This window comes from Branchiostoma lanceolatum, chromosome 4 (genome assembly GCF_035083965.1).
Source record: "Branchiostoma lanceolatum isolate klBraLanc5 chromosome 4, klBraLanc5.hap2, whole genome shotgun sequence".
Taxonomy (NCBI): Eukaryota; Metazoa; Chordata; class Leptocardii; order Amphioxiformes; family Branchiostomatidae; genus Branchiostoma; species Branchiostoma lanceolatum.
In genome coordinates this window covers 8,193,753-8,210,351 of record NC_089725.1, presented here as the reverse complement: position 1 = coordinate 8,210,351, position 16,599 = coordinate 8,193,753, and the positions used below count along the sequence as shown (strand labels likewise).

Here is a 16,599-nt window from a genome sequence, read left to right as displayed (position 1 = left end):
AAATTATAGTCCTGTCTATCAAGATTAGCACTCTGACTCAGTAACACACCCTTTCAACTTGAGGTTTCAACCACTGAGCGAGTAAGATTAGACAGGTTACCCCACGAATTTCATAGATAGGGAGAAAACCTTTTTGCAAATTGGGGGGGAATTCTTGAGATGGTTTCACACAAAACTTGGCTGTAGTATGATGACAAATATGCAGTAAATCCTTGAACGTGTTTGCTTAACTCTTTGCCTCCCAGAAAATCTGGCGTTCAAAATTGTACAATGAATTTGACCACACGTTGATTAGTCAAAATGCTAACCCTTTCCCCCCCTTTTTTTAAACGTCAGATGAAGATCTAGAGGAAGAAACAGACTCACCCTTGACACAGAACAGTCAGGTGACCAGGAGACAAGGCACACCGCTACCCAGACAGTGAGTTCGCCCAACTTTCTCTACTGCCATGTTACATGTTGTGTAATGTATACTGTACAGGCCACGAAATATGCATCAAGTTTACGAAACATCCCGCAGAAAACTGCATAACGTCCCACAGAAAAGTGCGTAACGTGCTACAGAGCTTTTTGGAAATTCCACAAAACTCCAGTCCATTTCGCAGAAAATTCCACACGGCAGTGCATTTAGCTTTTCTGGGGTTCGCAGCGTAACGCCTTTGCAAAGCCTTTTCTGATTTGATCGTTAAATAACAGCGTTTGCATTCCCAATTAACAATCGACACTTGTTCATCCTAATATTTTCACATATTTGTTGATAATGTGTTAGATAATGTAGGCTGGGTAGCAATTCAAAATGATGGGATTGTATCTTTAGTATCACATGTACTTGCATAAGTCAGAATTACCAATTTACTATTATAGTACATACATCAATCATTCAACTAACCAAACTTATCCTCAGCTCAGTCCCATGAGTGGTTGTTCAGGACAGGTTTGGTTGTTTGTTTGTTTGTTTGTTTGTTTTATTAAGATCTTCATTAGTAATATACAATATGCACTATTCTTCCTGGAGTCCCAATACAAATAAATAAAATGAAACGAAAACTATACAATTGGTTAACTAAGAATTCAACAAAACAAATGTGGTTGTACAGTGGACGTACAAGAGTTTACAATATATTTATCATGCTCAGTTGTTTTGTCTTTGATTTTTGTTTGTTTCATATACAAGAAATCATATTACATATTTCTACCCTAGTAGTAAAGCTGCATTGCACTCAAAAAGCATCATGCCTGAACTCAATTCAAGATGACTACTTTACCCTTTTTACTTCCATTCACAAAGTAATTAAAAGGCTACAAGAAGGTTTCAATCAGTCCTCAGAGTCTGATCTTTCTCAAGTTGAAATGAGTTGTGATGTCATTAACAGGTCAAAAGTAGCCCAGCAGACGGTACCATCTCCCATTGGAGGTAGGATTGATTGTACATTCTTTCCGGCTACAGTCTGGCTATAGTTTACGACATCAGTTACCAATGTGTGTGTTCACTCCAGGCCTGTACAGATAGACTCAGAGGATGACTTGGGGCCTGATGATCCAAGGAAAGAAGGTATGTCTGGAAAACTTCTACCAGTGAGGTTAGATGAGTAATAGCTCCGGCATCAATGCTGGCCTTACATGTATTCCCCTCAGCAATTGTCAAAAAGAGGTTTGAGCCCACTACTGGTGACAGGTCATACCCATCTTCATTTTTCTCCACCTTTTTTCTAGTCCCATGGGCATTCATGTCGAGATCAACCACCAAAATTGAAGCCAGTGAAGCACATTTGATGTTGTGCAATGTACAAATTGAACCAGTGGGATTTTGAGGTTAACTTGAAGCACCTGCTTGGTTGTTTTAGGGACAACCTCCCTACCATTAGGACCACTTTTGCTTGTTATGTACATCTCTGAAAACATATCATGGTAACTTTTCTATCCCCTGTACATGTAGGTGCAAGCGGAGGACCAGATGTAGGAGTAGGTGGGCCGGAGGAACTGTTGGGAGCAACTGGTGGCCTGGCCAGACTGACCATAACCAATGAAGCGGAACCTCTTCAGTATGATGTAAGTAACCACAACACCGTGCTTGTACAATTTTATTTAACGAGCTTACTCAGGCCACTTCTGGACACTGACCTAAGTTATTGGGAGATATACTCATATGGTGAATGTTAATTCTGACTTAGGCTTACACAAATGGGTTATATTCAGGAGTGAATTACTTGTCTGGGAGACTTAATCCATAATTTTGCAGTACGTGGAAGGAAACTGTTGCTGTAGAGGGAGCTTGAGACTTGCTCCATTTCTGTGTAGCTTCCATGCACTACTCAAAGTCAAAACAGAACAGTAGGATGATACCAGAGTGCTGTTACAGTTGCTGCATTGAATGTTTGTCATAGACAAAGCAGCAGGATGAGACCAAAATGGTGAATTGTGTTTGTAATCTTGATACTGGACCAGGTGTCCTGTATTTTTGTACAACCAACAGGTATAGCAGCAATGAAAGTTGTTGTTACCACAACCATTAAAACATTGCAAACTTAAAGGCATGTACAGCTGTAGGTGACAATTTTTAAATGTTTTTTTTTCTTTGCCTGCAGGATTCCCCAGAGCTGGGTAGAGAGGTGCAGTCCTCAGAGGAAGGGAAACGTACTCGTACGTGCACCCCAAGGAAAGCTAGGTGTGTGCATTTCTGTACAATTACAATACAGGGCTGTCTCCAGGACCTGTCTAATGGGACGGAAATGTACTCGTTGGGTCGGAAAACCTTTTACCCCATCTGTTCCCAAAATCTTATTATGACAGATTCAGCAATGAAAATTGAGTATAGGCTTTTGAAATCCTGAAATTTTATTGATTTGTGCCTTTTTCTTCATAACCAATTATTATGATCACCTTCCAAGGCGTGCAATAGATGAATATTGCAGCACCTGTCCCACGCATATGGAGACGTGTCGCTTTCGTGTCTGATAACTGGCTAAAGTGCCAATGTTGATTAGCACCAAAGTCCAAACATAAACTACATGTGTCGGTGATGTATAGATCATTGATGCATGGCTTTCGATTGTACAATTTGTCGAACTTACACGAGAGTCACGCTGACACCTTTCAGTAAAGCGTGGCATGCCAAGCCATGAGGTGCTGCAGTTATTTTTTTCTTGTTTGCCAAAAAATTAAATGATAAAATCCATAATTTTAGTGGTACCTCTCAGTGGAGGCAGGCAACATCTGCTACTGCTAAATGTATGCTGTTGGTAGTTTGATACATTTCGAACCATTTCGTGCTGATTTTATGTTGTTTTATACGTTGGTAAATTGGGTCACTTTAGTCCGGGGCTGTTGTGATACAGTTGGGCACTTTTACCATAGTGGTGGAGCGGTGCGCCTTTGATCTCAATTCAAAGTTTTGCTGTGGGTGTGGCAGATTGAAAGGCAGTGATCCAGGTTTTGCGTAAAATTTTGTATTGGCGGTGGAGCTAAACTCATGAAACCATATACATTGTCACATGGCAGACTTTTCCATGCTGTTTCTAATCTTCGATTCCAGTGACTTCTGTAGATTGTAATTGCACAAGTACACAAAAAATCCCTGGACCTTATTCAACTGCTTCGTAGCTTTGCAGGACTGTTACTGTAATAGTATTAAGATTTGATTACCAGACTGAGTGTTTCTCAGGTCAGAGAGTTCTTAAAAATTAAAGTAAACGAAGGGGACTTAAGGGTTGCATGTGGTTGTGACAATGTGTTTTGCTACACTGTCGAAGTTTTGATGGTACTATTCGGGTAAGCTACTTCCTTGGGTGCTGCTTGAAGTAGGATATTAAGTGCTAGGCTTTCATGCGCTGCCGGCGGGCCCACTTTCAATGAAAACTTACCTCTGAAATAGCGTTTCAGAGGGTTTGAATTTCCAACATTTCCAGCAATTGCCCCCAGTTCCCTCTAGTTTTGGAAGCAGCTCACATCTGGCCTGCGGCCCTCCCCTCCAAAAATAAGGGGTGTAAATAAATTTCGACCTGGAGACAGCGCTGTTACAATATGATTACCATAGATTGCCTAATGCATTTCAGTTTTACATTTCTAGTCTGTATTTGTTGAATCACTTCGGTCAAAATGTGTAGTCTCTGTCTTGATTGAATTTACTATGATCCTACTATCCCACATCCTGTCTTCACACCTGATGCACATGCATCTGTCCCCTGCTAACTCCCTGGACTTCACTCTTGGTTGTCATAGCGACAAGATGGTCACACCCACCAGTGAGCGCAGGGCCAAGTCGCCGGGGTCTGCCTGCAAGCAGACGCCCCTGCGAGGATCTTTGGGTATCCCCAGCAGGAGACAGAGCAACATTGTAAGTTTGATGTTACTGTAGTACATGCTTTCTTAGAATCCTTAAAATCTATTTGCAGCTATTCTGTTAAAGGCATCCAGAGCATTTTATGAGGCTTGAAACGTGAATTAAATAACTCCAATTTCTAGTCGTTCCTACGCATAGTGAGTTTCAGTCACGCTATACCATTTCATATCGACATTAAAGGAGCAACGATGTGATGCCATTGTGTTGTGAGAATTGATAGAAAATCCCTAAAGTGTGAGCCCTAAAAGACTGATACTGACTGTCCATCACAATTACCGGTTCGACCAATGAGAGAGCGACTGCATGTCCGTCTAATATTTGTATTTTTATGTTTTAATTTTGCATTTCTACGGTTTGATGGAGGTGGGCGGGGCTATGGTATCGGTCTATTTACACTAGATGCATGAAACTAAAATATCACCATGTAACTCATTTTTTGTGCCACTTTTGACAAGAAATCCGCATGCAAATGTGGTTAACAGTGCCATTAAATGTCAGTTTCATAAAGATTACAGCAACCAGAATATTTCCAGTTTTAGAGCCTCATAAAATGCTCTGGGTGCCTTTAAATGTTGATACTTTGCAACATTACCATTAAACTTTCAGATAAGTGTTTTGCTTGATTATAGTCAAGGGTTCTAGCCAGGATTCTATTTTAGCATTGTACTGGCGAGTTAGCGAAGCGACCATTTGGGGGATGGTACGGAATATAGAGATCTTGGCCCTTCCACGGTGAGGAGATTTTGAAAATGTGAAAAATATAGCATTCTAAGGGGACTTAATGTAATTCTGTTTTAGACCACATGTAATTGGATGGATGTTTTGTCAGTTTCGAGGATCATATCCAGATGCATAGCCATAGACATAGTTAACACAGATGTTCATCATATTGTTGCTTTTTTTTATATTTCTGTTGTAACCTAAAGCATTTCCCTAGTAAGTAAGTGTATACAGTGTGTCAGGCAAAAAAACTAGAAACAGTGACATATATGCTGTATATATATTATGTGCTGATGATATGAATGTGCACTTTGGTTAGAATTCAGGGAAGTTAACACTGTTACTTTATGCCACTACTTTTTGCACTGTATATTTGGTGACTCCTCAGGGGCTAGCCTGCTTTACAATTGTGAATGTTTGATCTCCCCAGCTGAGCCCAAAGGAGAAGCTCTTGTTATACTGTGACCAACAGCGTATCCTTACCTTCCAGGTACGACAAGATGTTCTGTTTGTTTATCATAAGATTTATGATAAGTAGGGCTGTGTATCTAAATACTTTTCAGATACAGTTACAAGTCACAGTGGCTGTGGTTTAGGTTTAGGTCCAGACCTGTTCTTGAACCTAAATAAGTTTGGTCAATTATCTGTAAGTTATACATGTCTTGTTTAGTGGTAAATTGTAATCTTTGTATGAGGATTTGCATATTCTAATCTCTACAACATCTAAAAGTTTTGAAATTCTTAATTCTCAAGTACAAGATTGTCAACATTGTCATCTCTAACATGGGATTTAGCTATCCTTAGTCTTAAAAATGGTGTCCACTACTTCTTTATTTTGTTTAGGTACAGAGACATTAGATTTTCAGGTCTGAACCTGGACCTAACCTAACAATTTTACAGGTACAGGACATGGTACATGTACAGGGTTTACATGTAAGGTACACAGCCTTGGTGACAAGATATTGACAATAAATAGTGTACCAGGAGTAATGGTCTCGTATATTGATCACACAAGCACCCAAACGTCACATGCAAACTAAGGTAATTGAAACTGTCATGTACCAACAATTATTTTTCTAAAAAATACTACATTATTTATAACCATCAATCTAATAGAAAATGTCACAAATTCATTTTTGAGAATCGACCCGTACAAAATGTGTTCAAGGCACGGATAATAGATTCTGGTCATGTTAACCATGGTATGATCATCCTGGAAGGGCGGCAACCTGTATTGAGATTGATTAAAAAGTTTTTAGCCCATCAGACACCAGCTACAAATCAGGGATGCAAACTTTTATCAAGGTGCGAACTTTAATCTAGAAAATGTGGTACTTGTAGAATTTCATAAAGGCAGAACAATCAGTGCCTGCAGGTAAAACTTGTGTTGTGCATATAATTTTGTTTGTATCTTAAGAGCCCTCACATCAAACACATTGTACTGGTATGTGTGCATTTTAATTCTTGTCTATGGCTGTATCTAGATCTGTTCTTGTTTGGAAGGTGACACTGTATGTGATTATTGAATGACTTAAACGTTCACACCATTTCAGGAGTGTATACCAGGGCCTGTTATGGATGCCTGTGTAAAGATAGGGGAGGGGTCATTTGGCGAAGTCTTTCGAACCACCAACAAGGATGGCAACACTGTGGCTCTCAAGGTGGAGAACATGACTTTAAGTTATTATATAGTTACTGTAATTGTTGACATTTTTGTGGTGGTTTCATGTTTAAGGTGTTTTACAGTGACCGCTTCAAAGCGAACTGGTTTCCATTACCTGTACAATATACATGTGAGTATATATATATATATATATATATATATATATATATATATATATATATATATATATATATATATATATACATACATACATACATACATACATACATACATACATACATACAAAACTTGTCTGACAGGAAATCATAGAACACGGTGGTCAAATTAGTCCTCAAAAGTCCCAGCCTTTTTTCGAATTTGAGCTATGTTCTATCACATTCGATCAGACATGACTGACGCAAAATCAAACAGAACGCGTATTCGATTCGGGGCCATCACCTGAAGTTATATGCAAGTATCCACTGAAAACCTGCGCTAGCATGGCCGGTTTTCCCCGGGTGCCTCACATCAGAACAAAAACCGCCTTTTTCACCAATACAAACCATTTTCTGGATAATACATCTTTGCTGACATTTTGCTGCGGTTATTCTATATATAAAGATTAAGAAGCTACTGACGCCATTGTTTGTGAAGAGAAACATTTTCAAGGATTGTTTAGGCCGATAGTAGTTACCCCCTCCCCTGTCCGTGTGGCATGTTATGTGTGCAAACACCATATTTAGATCGACACCAATTTACCTCATTGACAGCTTAAAATGAAAATACAATGCTAAACTTTCTTCCAACACCAAGGTATTCACGGATCGAATTTTCGACGACCACTGTCGCCTTCTTCAGGATCAATAATGAAGAAGGCGACAGTGGTCGTCGAAAATTCGATCCGTGAATACCTTAGTGTTGGAAGAAAGTTTAGCATTGTATTATGATTACTACCAACACAGATGAGCTTTCATTATAGCTTAAAATGAAGCCAACAGTTTTCTGTCTTAGGGATTTTTCGAAAATGAAGTCACTGTTGAAATATGGTTTTTAAAACTAAGGTAAAAACATGCAATTTTTGGCCTTTTACCGATCTTAAGAACATTTCTAGTTCGAAATATAAGAAATCCTAAGACAAAAAGTTGTATTTTACGGTTACGTTCTCTAAACTGCAGAGATAAAGGATTTCAAGTATATTTAGTTAAAATCAGTTGTATGGTTTTGATTTTCCCGTTCTAAATGTGGGATTCTACAGGCTAAAGTCCCCTGGATTTTTCTACAGGAATCGAACGCTGACATTTGGGGCATATGCAACAGAAGTCTTACAACGAGAGGATCGTTTTAAAACTATCTATGACAATTGGACAGATTCTCAGGCTCCCCGGTATCGGCTCAAGGGAGCCCGCGGGGACCTCCGGTAACCTGATAGCCCCTTAGTGATTGGGACTTACCTTAGCGACTGGCCGGCGTGGAACCACGAAATTTTATAGTTTTTGTGAATTTCTTCATTAACCATAATTATGATTATATTGTGAATTTCTCACTGGTTCCGTCTGATGAAGTTTTCCCTCTGGCTCTCATACATGTAAGTGTAAGGCAACAGACATTCATTATCAATACAATCATGTACATACAACTGCAGGAAAACTAAAGAGAAAGGAAATGAGGTATTTACGGATGTATAACAAAAAAAAATTATTTCTGGGACCTTTGAACTAACTTCCTGTCTGTGTCCTTGACCTGCCTCGCAAGTTGAAACCAGCCACTCTTATGATTACTGCTCAAATTAGACCCCATTCACATTCCAGTTTATAAGATAGATCTATCCGGGTAGATCGTCCTGATCCGGATCTGATGCCCCGATTCGGACCAATTTTTGAAGTGTGAACGGACCCCAGCTGCTTAGATTTCCTTGGATTCCCTCTGATCTGGATGCTTTGCAATCTACCTTCAAAAGGTAGTTCAGGCAAATTGTTTCCAATCCACTTTGCCTGAATTGCACAGTATGAAAGCCTGGATCGGTTTGTTGCAGGGTTTTTGACATCATACATACGGGTACAGGGTGATAAACCACTGCAATTGTACCCACAACATGTTAGAAATGTATATTGAATCACGAAAATAACTTTTCGAGCAAGTATGTTTCTTTCGAAATCAGCAATGCCGCAGAAAATTGACTGCTTGAATCAATATATACCCATGGAAATTACGTGTGTGGTTTTATTTCCCTTCTAGTGTTGGAATTGAAGTCCCAACACTGCTAAAAAGGGCACAAAGTTTGATCACAAAGCACACAACTTTCACCCACATTATTATTAGTAGACTCACTAATCCCAATGACCGGCATGACCTCACAGGCGATCGGCCCCGAGTGAGGATGCAAGCCACTATGTTGCTTGATGAAGATCAGTGTGAATGCATATTAAATTTTGTAGAAACGAATAGAAAGAATTCTGGGCAAAAGGATGATATATCTGGATGGATTTTTTTTAGTGTGATCAGGGTCCAAAACTACAGACACCCAGTCAAGCAAACAGATTTTGCACAATAATTTGTATTAAGCTACTTATGCATGCCAGTCAATACCAATTTGAATATCGACTGGACAAATGATGGCAAAAATTTGCTGAAATTTTTGTTAGAAACTACAATATCACACAGTGTCTGTGGACAGTTCAATCTATCCAACTCACATGTATATTATAAAGTACTGATTGTGTTAAGTTCATGCCCCTATAATTCAGAACTTTGTGGAATCCCCAATTAAAAAGAACATCTATCTACATGAAAACATTGTACTCAATCAGGGGGTTTAAACACAATTTTGGTAGTATATTCCCTTCTTTTTGATTAATGTACCTATACATTTTGCAGATTGTGCCGATCGAAGGCGAGAATCAGAAAACGTTTGAAGAAATCCTGCCTGAAATAGTCATCTCAAGGTGTGTCAGACGTTTGTTGTTAGTGGATACATGCGTACATAGAGGCACTGTTCAACTTCAGTTACAGTGGTTGCTTTGATGTTAAAGTACCTCTGCCACTGATGGCAAGAATACAACCGTTACAGTTCCTGGTAATCTTCAACCATGATGAATATTATTCATTAAGGCCATGTTGATTACATGGATGACATCCTCTGTGAACCCCAAAACTGATGCAAGCGTGCAAATTATAAAAAATTTGATAAAGTTGCCTTCATTATGAAACCCACCCTGATCCTTAATCCATCACCCTAACCCATAATTCGTTACCCTTAATCTTAATCAGTCACCCTTAATCTTGATCCGTCACCTCACCCTGACCCTTATTCCATCATCCTTACTCTTGATCTGTCACCATTAACCTTAATCCGTGACCATTGCTCTTAATCTGTAACCTTTGCCCTTGATCCGTCACCCTGACCCTTAATCTGTCACCAAAATACTTAATTTGTTACAGTAACTAACCTTTAGCTACGGTCGCGTGGCGCGTTGGATACACCCGATCCCTCGATCTCGGAAGTTAAGCAACGCGCGGTCCGGACAGTGCTTGGATGGGAGACCAACCAAGGACGTCCGGATTGCTGTAGCCTCACGAAGCTTTCCACGAAATCGTCTTCCGGGAGGGACGTAAAACGGGGGTCCCGTGCTCGAGGAGGTGCCTCGAACACGTTAAACAGCCTCATTACCCTACACATTGGGTACCTGCCTGTGGCACTGGCTGCAAATACACCTGATATTATTTAATCTGTCACCTTTAACCTTAATCCATGACCTTACTCTAAATCCGTCACTCTTACCCTTAATCCATCACCCTTTCAATTGATCCGTCATCCTGACCCTCAATCTGTCATCCTTTATCCATCACCCTTACTCTTAATCCGTCACAAAAACCATTGATCTCTCATCCTTTGCCTTAATCCGTTACCAGAACACTTAATCTGTCACCAGAACATTTAATCTGTCATCATCACCCTTAATCCGTCACACTTCTTAATCTGTCATTATCACCCTTAATCCTTCACCATAAACCTTAATCCGTCACCATAAACCTTATTTTGCAGCTGCTTTGTATGATTGACAGTCTATGCAAACTTTTTCTCTTGGAAAATTGATGTGTGCAGGGTCATTCATATAATCAAATCAACATGGCCTTACCGCATACATTTGATTTTTTGCAGCTGCTTTGTATGATTTACAGTATGGTTGAAAACGTTTTTTGGAAACAGATGAAAATTGATGCATGCGCAGATGACATCCATATATTATTCAAATCAACAATTGACCTAAACATAGACAATGTAGAAAATATGCAGTCTTCTGATTTTAGTGAACATAGAACCTATATAGTAAATAATCGATTAATTCCTGACGCCAGGTAATCAAGTAAATCTCGGTAGTGAGGTCACATGAAACTCGGCAGCCAGTTGGAAACCTGGCACCACGGCACATGATAAATGTTCCTTTGAGAAGCAAAAAGTGCATACTCATTGTGATTACATTCAAGAGCGAGTTATTATAATGTTTGGCTATCCTCTCAAAAGACCTGTTTTTCTAGTTTCTGAACCGTCTGCAGTGTTCACTGTGATGTCAAAGATGGAATTTAACTTGATTACATTAACAATAGGAATCAAAAACTGGCAAGTATGACATGGGGTCAGAATGTCAGTTTTTCTGTCTGAAATCTTTTCTGGCTGGTTCAAGCTAACATATGTTTCTTGTGGATGTTTTGCAGGGAGTTGAGCAAGCTGAAGGAAGGCAGTTGTAACCGAACAGGTGGTTTTATCCACCTGCACCGCGTTTGCCTTGTCCAGGGTGCCTGGCCTGATCACCTGTTGGCCATGTGGGACCAGTGGCACACAGAGAGGGAAGGAGGATCATATAATGACAGGCCAGGTAATTGTCGCAGATGAGAACGGCAACACCATTTGGGAGGAGATACATAGAGAATACAACACGGTGTGGTACCTTGGGTGATACGGAATACATCGTCTCATATTTGGTACATATACCCACCCAAAAATAACACACATTTCAAAGCAAAATGCGCCAGAAGCTCAGAAACTTTAGTGTCCTCAAACGAGTTCCAACGTGCGGATTTGGTATCCAAATTTTTGACAGCGGCGCACTCGGCATCTAGGAACTGCGTTTGAATTATTCTTTGGAAGCCCTACAAATTTACAACCACATGACATATGTAAAATGTTCTTTATTTCTTTATTGTAGGTAACATATGGTACATTTATTAATCAAGAGGGAGGGGAGAGAGGGAGATACCACTGTTTAGTATGAGCACACTCACCATCTGTATGAGAAACTGTAACAGTTGGATTCATCATAATTTTCTTATTTCAGATATATTTCCAGACTCCCAGCTGTTTGTTGTGATGGAGTTTGAAGATGGTGGCTGTGATCTGGAACACTTCCAGGTATCATTTTCATGTAAATTTTGTATTTTAAGACTTGTAGAATATATAGGATACATCATTATGGTGTATTCCTTATTGCCCAAGGTTCTGTCCGTGGGTGATGTGGAATACACCCTGCTGTGTTCTTTATGTCACACCCATGGATTTGAAAAGACACATATTTCAATGTGAAATGTGCCAGAGTGTCCTCAAACAAAACATTGTAGCAAGGTGCATTCCAGCGTCTAAATCCAATATTCACATTTTTGACAGCGGTTAACAACCGCAGCCACAACCTTTTTGTGTTGAGTTTGAATCAAGATGTTTTCCTCCCTGTAGTTCAGTACTTTTAAAGAGGCCAAAGCCGCCCTCCACCAGATCTGTGTTACCCTGGCTGTGGCAGAGGCTGCTCTACAGTTTGAACATCGGGACCTTCATTGGGGAAACGTGCTGGTGAAGAGAATAGACTCCACCCACTATCTGAACGGAGAGAAAGTGTGTGTTGCTACAAGTGGACTGGAGGTGAAAATAATCGACTTTACACTGTCCAGGATACAGAAGGGTGAGTTGTGTTGTGAAAGTACAACACATGACTGTGTACATGGCTTTCATTACAAGAAAACCCAGTTAGGATACAGAAAAGTCAAGTGTTGTTGTCTTCTGCCCGCCAACCGGGAAGTCAACTTAAAACCACCGCAAACACTCCATTTGCTCGTAAATACCACAAAATTGAACACATTTTTCAGAGGGTATGGAAATACAAAACTTTCATCTAGAACTTCCTGTGTTGTAAATTTCAAAGTGCAAGTGCAAAGTGCAAACCATGTGAAATTGCTTCCAAACATGCTTGCTACGTATTACCATCAAACACCTGTCTCCTGTTGAAGTTCTATTGAGGGGTGTTGCCCAGTATTTACATTGTATCCAGATCAAGATTACTTTTGAAATTTGACCATGAAAACAAGGCAATGATCCATGCTTCTGTTTTCCTGTAGATGGCCAGCCGCTGTACTGTGACTTGTCAACGTCTCCCTCATTGTTTGAGCAGGAGATGGAGGGAGAGATCCAGTTTGACATTTACCGGGATATGAAAAAGGAAACCAGGTATGTTGATATAGCTGTCAAGAATGATGCATTCTCCTTTAGGCCACAGGATCGTAATCAAGCATCCTATCTTAATACATGGTAATCATGTAAGAAACAGGCTGTCAAAAGTCACCTACCTGAGTTTTAGTCCATGAAAAACATGCATTGGCAGGGCTGTCAGGCCTCTAAAGTTTCAATCTTGAGCATAATTTCAACTTTCTAATCAGCACAACCCCTAAGAATCCCCATCCTTGTTTGAGCAGGAGCTTCATTGCAATCTAGAGCATAATTTCAACTTTCTAATCGGCGCAACCCCTACGAATCCGGCCTTGTTTACAAAAATTGACCTTTGACCCCCTGCTCCACCTGATAATCACACAAAAACAGCAAACTTTGCAGGCCTACAGACATCACAAACATGGATGAAAGTCTGATTTTTCAAGAAGGAAGAAACCCTTACCTGCAAAATCCAGCTCCAAAATATCAACATATCCTGAAAAAAAGCCCCTTTACAGCTACCTTTACCATGGGTTAAAAGTTGGCCTTCTGCGCCTGCGCCGATTACTGGTGTGTCGCCTTTAACCCTCATACACCGAAGTGGGGTCCTTTTTGACCCCAGGCGTGGATTTTGACATGCTATTTGAACATGTTTAATTTGAACAAAAATTCAGTGACTTTGACTCAGTAGACATCTTTTCTAACCTGTCCTAATTTTTTAGGGAGATTGGCACAATACTGTTGACGTTATTTAGGAAAGTCTGTGTTGAGTCCTCTGGGGTCATTTTTGACCCCAGCAAAAATAATGTGCTGTTTTTGAGACCTGCCCTCTGTAACTCCTGAACTACTTATTGTATGACCACCAAATTTTCAGAGGATGATGCACATGTGAATTAGTAACAAATTTCATGTCATGATAAAAATGACGTGATATGACGTCATTATGACGCAATTTTATGGGATGCTATCCGCCATCTTGGATTTTGACGGATGACGTCAACAAATCAGCATAAAATACCAATGTTGAATCATAAAAGTTACATGAGATGATAACATTGTAAGAAAATACATTTGACGTACCAACAAAGCCTCAAAACATCATTGTTTGAACTGAAATTAGCAGATTTTGTAAAATATGCATGTCAAAAACCCGTTGCCATGGCAACTCGAAAATGATGAACAGTACTTAATCAATTTGACATTTTGTTAAGGATATTTTATGAAAAGCCACCAAGTTTGGTGGCTCTCGCGTAAGCTGTTCATTTGTTATGCAACATGAAATTTGGCATGGGCCTCAAAAATCCCCTCGTCTAAATAGGAATAGTTCAAGATCTTTATGCACAAATTATGGTAATGAATGGGCATTATTCATATCTAAAGATGCCAAATCATTCCCCTTAAATTGATGAAGCAACGTACGGATAACAATCAGTGAAAAGAGTGAAAAAGGAGATTTTACTGAACAAAACTTTTTGGGGTCATTTTTGACCCCGTTCAGTCATTTTAGTCGCAAAAATAGGTTCGGTTGTATGAGGGTTAAGTTAGAAGTTAGGCAATTCTCTGACTGACTGACAGCTTGTTTATATAGAGCTAGGCGATGCCCACAAAAGTGGAAATCTCAGCAAGATATACATGTAACATAACGTGACCAATTATCGTCCACTACCAGTTATCGTCCAGTTTGGGTCATGTCCACATGATGAGGTGTATTATGCCAAAGCTAGTCCTCATGAGTAATAAGAAATGTCATAAGTATGATCCTTAGCCATCTCTCTCATCTATACAAAACAATAAAATAGCTAGTAGGTTTACGTCCAGCGACATAACAGAATAAACTCCTGAAGTAGTAACAGCAAGTTGCACGTATTTCACATGTAATAATTCGACACCACATACTTTATCGTGTTTTCCTAACTTACACGATAGCTAGTATCTTTTAAAAGTTGAAGTTCAACCTTTCTTTGATGTTCAGACTTAATCCAAATTGGTGATTCGAGGTTTGAAACTCTTGCCAGTTTTAGTAAGGTTTTGATACAACTTAGCAACCACCACTCAGACGGTAGTCTATGTTCTTCAAGCATAGCGCTAGAAGGAGGAAGACTGAAGTGGACGATAATGGGTAACCTAGCACAATTCTTCATCATATACCTCTGAGTCAGTATAAATACATGCTCTCACGGCTTTAAACAGGCGGAGAAAAACTTGCAGACCATGCATTTGTCTTTTTAGAAGAGCTGCTTTTTCTTCTCATGGGTTAAAGAGGAAGATTGTACTATAAAATCACCCAATAAATTCGGCTAACGTAAACTACCAGAGTCAGTCTGCTACTGACTGTCGTGGTGTTCACATCGATGGAAGCCTGGCTAAGACAGTCACCACCAACACAAGTTACTCTCAGAAAACTTTTGAAATGTAGAGACGACAGATAAGGAATTGATGTATGATTATACATGAAGAAGTTAGCTTTATGTAACCCAGAATATGAATAACAACACTGGCCAAAATACCATGCTCTGTTTGGTAGTAAGTAGACATTGGCTGGCAGTTCATATGCAGTTCTACTTTACAAGTTCTACAGTCTATATAACTGGCTTTTGGACTATCATGTAGATACCACAGCTACAAGTCATATTTGTGGACACAAAACTATCAGGCATTTGAATTCAACTGTGAGGAGGGCATTTCCAAGTTGCAAATATACTGTTAGACACTTTGAAACAACTTTGACAGGCCAATTACCGTAATTTATGGGTAAGGTCAAAAACTATTTATTAAAAGCTGTTGTCTTGGCACATTGCAATACCGCAGAGTAAGCTATAACTTTGCATCTCATGATCATACACTATCTTTCTCAACAGAAATGATTGGAAAAGGCACTGTCCCTACACAAATGTCCTGTGGCTCCACTACCTGGCCGACAAACTACTGAAGAAACAGTACTGCAGGTCAAATCTAAGGTCATGGCAACAAAAGTTACGCTACTTTAAGAAACAAGTGTTGGACTGCAGAACCGTTGCCCAGGTACTGAAAGACTGTGCAATTTTCAAGGACCAGTAGCCAACTTTGAATATTGTATTTTGTTATGCCAGTATATATGATTTTGTGTACATGTGCAAATGACTGGGCATACTGTTGCATTGAAGCACTAGTAAAAAGTACTTGCTTGTATACAGAGTTAGACAAAGCTAATTGTTAATACTAAGTCGAGATGTGAAATTTATTGTGTTATATGTTGCAGAATCCATACTGTACTGTATACTGCTAGGTAGCGTAGCATTGATGTTATTGATAGAAACCTGACAGTATTTGTTGTATAGATTTAATATTGTGTTTATTTATTCTGATAAAACAGTGTTATGATTTGATCTCTCTTTGCAACTGTTTTTTTTTTCATCCTTGGTGTCATTCTTATTCAAGACCATGCTTGTACTATAGAATCGCCCAATAAATTCGGCTAACATAAACTAA

General features: G+C 39.5%; 1 protein-coding gene across 2 annotated transcripts in view; it reads left to right on the top strand.

Annotated features, from left to right (window-relative positions):
- LOC136432408 (serine/threonine-protein kinase haspin-like) overlaps positions 1–16,599 on the top strand; it is a 25,049-nt gene extending 8,450 nt beyond the window's left edge. Inside the window, exons 4-16 of one of the 2 annotated variants that reach the window (XM_066423658.1) lie at positions 337–421; positions 1,497–1,552; positions 1,937–2,049; positions 2,586–2,665; positions 4,219–4,333; positions 5,490–5,549; positions 6,613–6,720; positions 9,537–9,604; positions 11,376–11,536; positions 11,996–12,069; positions 12,388–12,610; positions 13,044–13,152; positions 15,990–16,599. In XM_066423658.1, coding sequence (XP_066279755.1) covers positions 4,226–4,333; positions 5,490–5,549; positions 6,613–6,720; positions 9,537–9,604; positions 11,376–11,536; positions 11,996–12,069; positions 12,388–12,610; positions 13,044–13,152; positions 15,990–16,188 — 1,110 coding nt within the window. In that variant the 5' untranslated portion in view covers positions 337–421; positions 1,497–1,552; positions 1,937–2,049; positions 2,586–2,665; positions 4,219–4,225 and the 3' untranslated portion in view covers positions 16,189–16,599. The remainder of the gene's footprint in view (positions 1–336; positions 422–1,496; positions 1,553–1,936; positions 2,050–2,585; positions 2,666–4,218; positions 4,334–5,489; positions 5,550–6,612; positions 6,721–9,536; positions 9,605–11,375; positions 11,537–11,995; positions 12,070–12,387; positions 12,611–13,043; positions 13,153–15,989) is intronic. The other variant, XM_066423659.1, reaches the window with a different exon arrangement.